The sequence below is a fragment of the Sinocyclocheilus anshuiensis genome, unplaced genomic scaffold (genome assembly GCF_001515605.1).
Source record: "Sinocyclocheilus anshuiensis isolate Anshui unplaced genomic scaffold, SAMN03320099.WGS_v1.1 scaffold579, whole genome shotgun sequence".
Taxonomy (NCBI): domain Eukaryota; kingdom Metazoa; phylum Chordata; class Actinopteri; order Cypriniformes; family Cyprinidae; genus Sinocyclocheilus; species Sinocyclocheilus anshuiensis.
This window is the reverse complement of record NW_015551075.1, coordinates 4,136,629-4,147,464: the sequence shown is the minus strand read 5'-3', so window position 1 is coordinate 4,147,464 and position 10,836 is coordinate 4,136,629. Positions and strand designations below refer to the sequence as shown.

At 36.7% G+C, this 10,836-nt stretch overlaps 1 protein-coding gene across 1 annotated transcript in view; it reads right to left on the bottom strand.

Moving 5' to 3' along the window:
- The window catches only part of LOC107662312 (neuron navigator 2-like), a 129,081-nt gene that overhangs the window by 6,084 nt on the left and 112,161 nt on the right, over positions 1–10,836 (bottom strand). Inside the window, exons 23-36 of the mRNA XM_016452298.1 lie at positions 8,035–8,118; positions 7,801–7,924; positions 7,392–7,540; positions 6,733–6,786; positions 5,759–5,767; positions 4,613–4,785; positions 4,132–4,285; positions 3,820–3,982; positions 3,602–3,702; positions 3,412–3,507; positions 1,738–1,906; positions 1,405–1,640; positions 1,026–1,180; positions 322–393 (exon numbers count right to left, since the gene is read on the bottom strand). Coding sequence (XP_016307784.1) covers positions 322–393; positions 1,026–1,180; positions 1,405–1,640; positions 1,738–1,906; positions 3,412–3,507; positions 3,602–3,702; positions 3,820–3,982; positions 4,132–4,285; positions 4,613–4,785; positions 5,759–5,767; positions 6,733–6,786; positions 7,392–7,540; positions 7,801–7,924; positions 8,035–8,118 — 1,739 coding nt within the window. The remainder of the gene's footprint in view (positions 1–321; positions 394–1,025; positions 1,181–1,404; positions 1,641–1,737; positions 1,907–3,411; positions 3,508–3,601; positions 3,703–3,819; positions 3,983–4,131; positions 4,286–4,612; positions 4,786–5,758; positions 5,768–6,732; positions 6,787–7,391; positions 7,541–7,800; positions 7,925–8,034; positions 8,119–10,836) is intronic.

Sequence of the window (10,836 nt, the reverse complement as noted above, 5' to 3'; positions counted from 1 at the left end):
TGATCAAATAAATGCAGCCTTGATGAGCAGAAGAAACTCCTTTAAAAAACATTAAAAATCGTTCTGATCCCAAACTATATACACACATACATATTCAACTCCACCCCTGACAACTCAAAACAAATAAAATAAAATAAAATATAAATAAAAAAAAAAAGAAAGAAAGAAAGGAACATAAATAAAAAAAATAAAAAAATAAAAATATTTCATCATTGCTGCCAACAACAGCGCAATGGCGCCACCTTGAGGTCACTCTGTAGCAGTTTATCTGTTAAGGTATAATTTTAGTTAACTCAAGAACAAAAAAGAAGAGTTTTGTACCTGAAGTTATGATGAAGCTGCAGGTTTGGAGCAGAAGATGTCGCCTGACTCATCGTGCCGATTATATACGGGCTGCAAATACAGAGAGACAAAATCAAAGCATTAATTGTACACTCATTGCTGTGTGCATGTGCATGTTACACTGACTGTAGTGTGTACATAAACACATTTTTGTTATTAAAAGAAATTATATAAATATACGCAATTGTTCAATATTTTGGGGTTGGTAAAATCTTTTAATGCTTTTGAAAGTCTCTTATGCTCACCAAGACTGCATTTATTTGATAAAAAATACAGTAAAAACCGTAATGTTGTGAAATATTACAATTTAATACATTTGATATTTTACATATTTCAATATATTTTAAAATGTAATTTATTCCTGTGATGCAAAGCAGAATTTTCAGCATCATTACTGCAGTCTTCAGTGCAATCATTCTAATATGCTGATTTGCTGCTCAAGAAACATTTCTTATTATTACCAATGTTGAAAACATTTGTGCTGCTTAATATTTTGGTAGAAATTGTGATGCCTTTTTTTTCCAGTTTTTTTTGATGAATAGAATCTTTTGTAACATTATACATTTTCATTACTTTCACTTTCGATCACTTTAATGTGTTCCTACTTAATACAAGTATTTAAAAAAAAACACAAACATTTGAACAGTCATGTATTTATGAAAAAAAATGAAAGGCAGACTCACCAGCGCTGGTATTTGCAGTTAAGCAGGCCGTTGAAGATCTCTCCCAGTGAGCTGACGTGATGAAGGTTGTCCAGAATGAGCACAAGAGGGGCTTCAGTCTCCTGCCCGTCAGTGCTGCACTGCTCCACTATATTTGATAAGTACTGACGCAACTCCTATAAAATAAATGTATACATCTTTACTTTCTAATGTATAAGGATTTCTAGACTTTGGCTCATATATTTTACCATTTTGGAGATGAAAGCTTAGTTTCTAAAGGGAAAAAAATTGATTTTCCTTGCTCTTTTGACATAAATGTTACATAAAATAGAGTTTAAAAGATGTAGAGCTGACACAAACAACTTGGCTCACAAACTAAGGAAAAGAGATCAATTCTCACCTTGCTGGATTTATGGTCGACATTGAAGGTGACGATGTTGCTCTCACTGGGCAGTTTGCCCTCTCGCAGCGCCACATGCTCTGCCAGTCTGTGGGCCAGGTAGGATTTTCCAGTACCGCTGGGGCCTGAAAGGATGATCCTGCGATGTTCCTGGAGCAAAGACACGTAACGCTGGAGCATGGGTTTGGGAATCAATGTCTCGAAGACCAGAGAATCCTCGGACTGAGAGTTCACACCTGAAATGAGAGAAACATAAACAATGTTAACTACAGAAACATGGAGCAATTAGGACAAATAATGATAACAAATAAAACTTTTGTTGATTGTGTGAACCTTTCAGCGAGATGTTGATTGTGTCATTCTCTCCCACGAGGTATCCACAAGGCAGGAGTTCAGGTGTGTGTGCTCCGCTGGACCGGATCACGTCTCCAATACGATAACCCTCCACAGTGTCTGAACCCAGACCCAGATGACTGACCGGATCAACATGCCTGATGTACTCCTACAGAGAGACGATCACGTAATCAAATCCAACAGGTCTCCACTAACTTTTAAATGTAATAAAATATACATATTTATGTATATTTAAAAAAAATACATATTTAAATAGTCAAATACATTTATAAAGTACTATTGTAAGTGTAATAACGGTAGTATCTGTTGTACTGAATTTGTGCATATTTTAAAGGGTTAGTTCACCCAGAAATTGGTAATTACTCACCCTCGTGTTGTTCGAAACCCGTAAGACCTTCGTTCATCTTCGGAACACAATTTAAGATATTTTTGATGAAATATGAGGGCTCTCTGACCCTCCCATAGACAGCAAGGTAACTACCATATTCAAGGTCCAGAAAAGTACCAAGATGATCGACAAAGTAGTCCGTGTGACATCAGTGGTTCAACTGTAAAGTTACGAAGCTACGAGAATCTGGGTCAGCGCCGCCACAAGCTCGCGTCATGTGACTGTCATGAACGTGCGTCCAAAGTGACGCAGTAGAGACGAAAATGTGGAATAAAGTCGTTATTTTTGTTTTCTTTGCGCAAAAAAGTATTCTCGTAGCTTCGTAACTTCACAGTTGAACCACTGATGTCACACGGACTACTTTGTCGATCATCAAATCTGAGGGCTCTCTGACCCTCCCATAGACAGCAAGGTAACTACCACGTTCAAGGTCCAGAAAAGTACCAAGATGATCGACAAAGTAGTCCGTGTGACATCAGTGGTTCAACTGTAAAGTTACGAAGCTACGAGAATCTGGGTCAGCGCCGCCACAAGCTCGCGTCATGTGACTGTCATGAACGTGCGTCCAAAGTGACGCAGTAGAGACGAAAATGTGGAATAAAGTCGTTATTTTTGTTTTCTTTGCGCAAAAAAGTATTCTCGTAGCTTCGTAACTTCACAGTTGAACCACTGATGTCACACGGACTACTTTGTCGATCATCTTGGTACTTTTCTGGACCTTGAACATGGTAGTTACCTTGCTGTCTATGGGAGGGTCAGAGAGCCCTCATATTTCATCAAAAATATCTTAAATTGTGTTCCGAAGATGAACGAAGGTCTTACGGGTTTCGAACAACACGAGGGTGAGTAATTAATGACAGAATTTTCATTTTTGGTTGAACTAACCCTTTAATATAAAAATACTGTGTATTCACAAAAACAGCTTCATTTTAATTAAGCAAAATGTAATTTCTATTTGCTTTTGGAGTAAAATATGACCTGAACATTGCTTCATGAGATTCATCTGTCTTACAAGTTGCTTTCATGTGGTTGGATAATACTGTGTGTTGATATCACATCTTTCAGAAATTAAATTAGAGCACTTTTCGCAAACCACTTCATGTTAAATGCCTCGATGAAAAAGTCTTTCTGAAGTATATAGAGACTAAGCACCCCCCAAAAAATAATTCATCAAAATATTTTAATGAACCACTGTCTAATGTTTCTGAATGTAAACCACTCATCGTCAACAAAAAGGTTACAGCAATGCATGTAAATGAATGTACCTTAAACAAGCGCCGTACAACTCCATCCAGAACATCCCACTTGGTTTTTCCACTGACACCAATGCAGCCAATCAGGTAGTCTCGAGTCCTGCAGTCCTGTGGGAGACAGAAGACAAATCATTAAAACAAAACTCTCTCAAATGGGGCATTTTTAAAAAAATCTTCCTGCAAAAAAGGCGGGAGAACTGACCTCTTTCCACGTGACGTCCTCTTGAAGACTGACAACTATTTTCACGTGTCTGCTCTCTTTACGAGAGCTTCCATCTCCACCAGAGTCATCCAACAACATGTCTGAAAGAAGACAGACTAGACCTTTAATGTGCTTTTATGATTTTTTTTCTCTCGCATACAGCTACAAAACAACCTTTAGGGAAAAATAACACAAAAAACAAACACGTATGCTCATACCGAAGCTGGTGGTCTCTGTGAGGTTGAGACTGTGTTCAGACAGGCCAGGCGTTGGGGTCGAGGTGGGGTTATAGACAGACACTTGAGAAGACGCCCTGCTCCCACTGGCTTGGCCTTCCAACTTAAGGCAATCATTTTCTGCCTTTAACTTCTCGATCTCCATCTAGCAGACCACCCACACAGTGATAAAATATGTAACATTCCTCTTTTCTACTAAAAAATAGTGAAAAACACTGTTGCAAAATAGATAATTGATCCAATAAATCTGATTTGTGGGACTCCAAGAAGGTAACGTAAAGGTCAATCTCACACCTGCATGCGGTTCATAGCCTCCCGCAGCTGGTCCAGCTGGTGGGCGGAGCTTAGGGCTTCCAGTCGAATGTCCGTCAACTTCATCTCCTTCTCTCGAAGCTCGTTACGCAGCTGCATCACAGTCTCCGCCTCCCCATCCAGACAGTCTGACAGTCTACATGACAACATACATGTTGTTAGATGAAAAGAGCACGTAGATAAAAAAAAAAGAGAACGTTTATATATTCTTTTTTCATTTCAGTTTACATTTATTTTATTTCAAGTAACATTTTTGATGGTTTTAGTTAAGTACAATAACCCTGATTTATTTTTATTCAAGGTTTAGCATTAGTTTTAATTTATTTCCAGTTTGTAATTTCAGATCTTCAACCTAAATTAATTCCAATTATGTGCCACAGTTTTTTATATTTTATTTAAAATGTGATGTGATGTGGTGTTGTTATTCAGGTTCAGAGCTGTTATATAACACAAACACACTCACATTGAGCTGGAGTGTGTGTTGCGGAGCAGCAGTGCCGAGGTGCTGGTGCCGTTGTGAGGGAGTTTGGGAGAGGAAGGGAGAGAGGAATCCGTCATCTCCTCAATGTCTGAGTGGGACGAGGCTGATTTAGGTGATTTCTTCTTACTGAAGGCCTGTTTGAAGGAGCTCCGCAGCTTCAACGACAACAGAGAAAGCAGGGAGAAGATAATTAAGCTGAGAGTTCCTGAAAAATTATTAGGTTACGCAGCAATAAAATATGTGCAGGAGAAGCAATACAGTGAAGTAAAACCTCAAGAGAAAGAAAGAAGGGAAAAACAGCACAAAATAAAAAGGCAGCCTTTTTATCTGTGTTTTTATGCATAGACTTGAATGTTTTGAGAACCGTTTACATCTATTTGTCTATAGTTGCAAAACCAAGAAATTAATTATCAATAAGTTTAAAACAAAAAACGAAAATAAACAAATTTGAAATAAAGAAGTTTAAAATAAAAATAAAATAAAAATAAGTTCATAATAAAGAAAAAAAAAAAAAAAAAAGAAGTTCACAATTGTAGTTTAAAATAAAAAAAAAAATCTAAATAAGGAAGTTCATAATCAAGAAGTTTAAAATTTAAAAAAATGCAAAAGTTCAAAATGAAGTTTATAATCAAAATGTTTATAATCAAGAAATGTAAAACCAAGTTTAAAATAAAAATTAAAAACAAATAAGAAAGTTCAAAATCAATAAATTGATAATAAAGAAGTTCAACATTGAGGAATTAATAATCAGTGCATTCAAAATCAAGAACTCAAAGCCAAGAAGTTCATAATCAAGATCTCAATATAAAATCGATAATTCAAACATCAGGAAATCATGATTCCAAGGAACATTTTTGCAGACTTTGCTGTCCTATGCAACACTATACACTAAAATAAATATCAGCTTAACTGTATAAATAAATATAATGACTCACTATGAGACATCATTTCAAATAGGAAGGGAAGAGAAGAAGAAAAGAAGGGAAAGGGGGTCAGAAAGACAGGTGAGAAAGACAGCAGGCTGAGGAGCAGTACATCTAAGGGTTAGCAGGGTTAGTGGTGTGATGCGGAGTGGAGCTGGGTTAACCAAAGACAGGTGTGCAGGATTCTCTGAACACACACTCTTACCTCATACACCTGCCATATGAAGCGACAGCACAGCGAGAAACAGAGAGACACACAGAAAAGCACATTCAGCCGTGTGTTTGTGTCCTACACAGGGGTCTGAAGCACAAGCTGCATGTCTACCACTAAACCACTCTGCAGGAAGAACTACTAAGTTGAGAGTCTCGCTAAACTACATTTCACTTAAAGACCTCCCAAGACCAACACAAACCCAGGACCAATGCATACGCAATAACACAAATCGACTGCAGGAATAGGGACCTAGTTAAGCTGGTGGTTACCATTCTCCAAAACACTAGATGGCCAGCGGGAGCACTAGGCTAAAATGACCTGTTTTTTGCTAAAAGTACAGTGACGCACCTACAAAGCTAAATAACTTAAACACAGCTAAATTCAATCTAAGAATAATTGCTAACTAGAAAACACCACAAACTGGGACACTAAACAACAACTCAAAATCTTGGTGTACATTGTCATTCAAAAGTTTAAGGTTGCTAAGATTTTTTTTGAGGAAGTCTCTTATACTCACCAATGCTGCATTTATTTGATCAAAAGCACAGTAAAAACAGTATTATAGTGGAAAAAGTATTACAATTTCAAATAACTCTTTTCTATTTGATTATATTTTAAAATGTAATTTATTCCTGTGATGTTAAAGCTGAATTTTCATAATTATGCCAGTCTTCAGTGTCACATGATCTTTCAGAAATCATTCTAATATCCTGATTTGCTGCATAAGCATTCATAAATAATTCATGCATAAGATTTTTTTTAACAATGTAAATGTCTTTCCTGTCTCTTTTAATCAATTTCATCATGTATACATTTTTTAATTTCTTTCGAAAGCAAGGAAAAAAAATCTTACCAACCCCAAACTTTTGAACAGTATTGTATATAAATCAACAAGGACTGCTGGCCTATCAATGTTACACTTCACTAAATATAACAGGGTGACTTGTCATGATACTTTAACATACGTATTCATATTCATATTCATCATCTGACACGTCACCTCCAGCACAGGTCACCAGCTACAGCCATAGCATGATACAGCGAAACAGGAAGTACAATATTAAACTCTATATGTATGGTAAACTAACTTACACTACAAAAAGGCAGGTCCTTAATTTTTTGCATTTAATACTGTTTTCAGGAAAAGTATAAAAGTAAATATCACACTAGATGTTTGTTAGCAGTATTTAATCATTTTTAAAGTTTTAGCAACTTCCGACAAAAACATAAAAGACAAACATTAGACAAATAAAATGCAGAATGAAGAAACACATAGTTTTGCAACGGTTAAACATTTCTTTAAAGGAATAGTTCACCCAGAAATGACAATTCTGTCAAATAATTTACTCAGTTCGAGTTTCTTTCTTCTGTTGAAAATAAAAGAAGATATTTTGAAGAATATGGGTAACCAAACTACTGATGCTCCCCACTGACTTCCATAGTATAGATGGGGACTGGAAACTGCTCTGGAATCAACACTCTTCAAAATATCTTCTTATGTATTCAGCAGAAGAAAGAAACTCATACAGGTTTGCAACAACATGAGAGTGAGTAAATGATGACAGAATTGTCATTTTTGGGTGAACCATCTCTTTAACTGTTGATGAGAGGAGTGTGTACTCACCCAGTTCTTCTTCTTCTTCTTACTGTTGGAGTCGGGGTTGTCCATGTTGGAGCCCAGGCTGGAGTGGCTGGTGGCGCTGGTGATGCTGGAGACGCTGTCAGATGAGTGCTGTCTGCGCATGCGCAGGTCCGGCTGCGCTCCATTATTACCTGATAAACAGAGAGAGCTTTTAATTGACATCAAGCATGCCATTTAGTGTTCAAACTGCAAAACTAAACAATACAGTACAATACATCAACCAATCAGAACACAACAATGTCTGAGGAGTATATACAGAATGCTCAAAATACATAATTGTATTAAAACAGAAATGTAATCACGTTAAAGGAAAAGATGTCAGATGTCAAATGTCAGAGATTTCAAATATGAAGTCAAATTTTAAAAATAACGATTATTTTCTTTTGCTCACCTGTGCGTTCACTCTTGCAGGTGAGTTCTGGAGTATTGATGACGCCATTGATGGCCGCTTGAGCCACTGCGTTTTGCTTCTTTAGCAGCTCGATGGTTTTCCTCAACTCATTCAGCTCAGAGTCCTAACATACACATATATATTTATTGACAATGCATCTATAAAATCATGTTCTGTTTAAGTTTATTAATGAACAAATGTGATAAATTCAAATGCAAGCGTGTTGATATTTACCTTCTGTTCTGCGGTCATGGTGATGCTCTTAAGTCGGATGGTCATGTTGCCCAAACTCTGCTCAAACGCTGCCACAAGGTGGGCCTGAAAAGAAGAACAGCTAAAATGAGGAAAGAGAGTTCATTCAAGTTCAAAATGACATTTTTTGCATGCATGCATCATAGCTGCACCATAATACCCCCATAGCGACCCCTAGAGGACGCAGTTCGAAGTTCCCATGAAAGGGAAGCACACGATACACAGACATTGTGCAATCTACCTTCAAGGTGGTTAAATTAAATGTCTAAGCAAAGCTTTCTCCTTGAGATGAAAAGAGGAGTCACAAATGCACTCGTTCAAAGCTGCATGACCTGTGTGAGAGCTGCCTGGTTATTAAAATGTTCAACTGAAGCGGCAAAGCTTAAAATTATTAATAACACTCTTTACCTTTAAACAAACACTCTGACGTGCAATCTAAACTTTGGCCCATATCCCAGACTGGCATGCGACAACAGAAACCTAATTTACCCTCTCATTACAGCTTGCCTCTCCTTCTAAATCTAATCTTCCCCATAGGAATGAAAACAATTACAAATGATCTCTTAAATATCTCAAGTGTTTCTCCCAGACTGCAATGAGGATAAATGGAGATCAACTGGAGACTTTTGTTTAAGTCTCTTGATTGTCAGACTTGAATATTTACCTGTCTAAAACCTGAATATTTACAAATGCATCCTCTAAAAGTCAGAGATTTCAAACATGAAATCAAACTCTATTCTATCAATATATTCTTTCCTATCAAATTCTTCTACAAACAAATTTTCTGAATGTAACCTTTTATTTTTATATACGAACAATTGTCTCAATTGTTTGTTTTATTTCTCGTGAGATATTTTAAAGAAAATATGAGAGTCAAAGTTAAAACTTTCAAAGCTAATATTCCTAAACTCCACTAAACATACAATTTTCTTCTGGGTCATCGCCTCACCTCACATCCAAGAGGGTCTGGGGAGCTGTCAGTTGTCTCCGTAAAGCCTCTCTGTCTATATTTTTCTTTCTGAGAGGGAGCGTGTTTCTCTGAGCAACCATGGGAAGGGTAGCGGTTCAAAGGGAGCCAGATCAGAGGGCCGGTCCCGTCAGAACAAGCACTAGAGCTCTTCTGCTGTTCCATAGATAGCTCAGATTCTGATAACTAAACTACAGCGATATATTAAGAAGCTGCAAAGCTCCTCCTAACACTGATAACTGAGACAGACAAAGCAATGAGGAAACCTGGGGCCTTGACATGTTTTACTGGTGTCTCAAGGGCCCCGTTGTGTGTGTGTGTTTTTTTTTTTTGCCATTCTTTTTCTTTCTATTTGGATATTTCTCACTGTTCTGTAGCTGAACACCCACTAAAGTGTTTTGTCTGCATACCAAATCGAAACAATGTTCTATATACGTCTTACTCACAAAAATAAAAATCCTTCACCTCATTCCCTGCCAGTCAAAAACTGACATTGTTCTCAACAAGTTGACAAGTTCATGGTGTACTACATTATGTCAAAAACCATTACGCACTGAAATAGAAGAAATGACAACAATGCAGCAAAAATAGAAAATCTTGTCTTATTACTACACATTTAAACTCCTCTTTTGTTAGTATCTCTAAAAAAAATCTTGTCTAGTTTGTACTTACAAGACAAGATTCCTATGCCTTAGGCATAACAGACATGTCTTTATGATTTACACATGCATTTATCTTTAGGAGGACATATCAAAAACACTGAACATGGTCTGTACTCGCCTTTGTCTATAGCCATAAAACATCAAATCAAACACAGCCATGTTTCTCTGGTGGAAATGTCATGGATCTTCTGCATAGTCTCACAGTATACTATAATTTAGTCTAGTATGTTATATTTTCTAAATATACAGTGGCCCCCAACAATACTTATTTTGTTATAATTGTGACTTAAAACAAGTTTTATCTCACAGTTTTGACTTTATTTCTCATAATTGTGACTTTTTCTGTTGTACGTTACTTTCTAATAATTTCAAAAAATTGCACATTTTATACCTCAAAATTTTGACTATTTCTCACAAATGTAATTTTACATCTTACAGTTGTGACTTTCTGATAATTGCGACTTTTTTTCTGACGATTGCCCACAAAATTGTGACTATTTCTCAAATGCAGGGTTGGGAAGGTTACTTTTAAAATGTATTCCGTTACAGTTATAATTTTTTCTTTTTAACATGTACAAGTAAAAATAAATATATTTTATACACAGCATTGAAACATTTACACCATATACATATCAGTCTATTTTAAAATAAGCCTACATGTCGAAATCATAAATGCATGTGAAATGCTATGATCTTTCTTTATTTCAATGACTGATCCGGGGTGTGAGGACTCTCATTAATTTCTACATTTTCAGGCTCATTTTCCGCTAGAAAACTTACAACTGCAGTCATGCACACCATGGAATTTTGAATCACTAACAAACACTAAATTTGAGATAACATGATGATTTCCATGCATATCGGACTCGTACCTGCAAATGTTCAAGTTGGTTAAGTAGCCTTTGTTAAAGCAAGAGTCTTCATGCATAGCTTATGCTGTACAACTATGTTATTTCCTTTATCCTCTTTGAAAACAAAATAACTGTGAAATTCCAGACATGAAAACGTTTTTTTCACAGCAGGAAGCATCGTAATTAATTTACTGTAGCAGCGTCTCAGTCATCCCGCGTTTGAGGAGAATAAATGTAGACGGGTGTTATTTGCGCACACACCAGCAGGCGGCTCACGTGAGTCAACACGTGTCAACAGAAACAG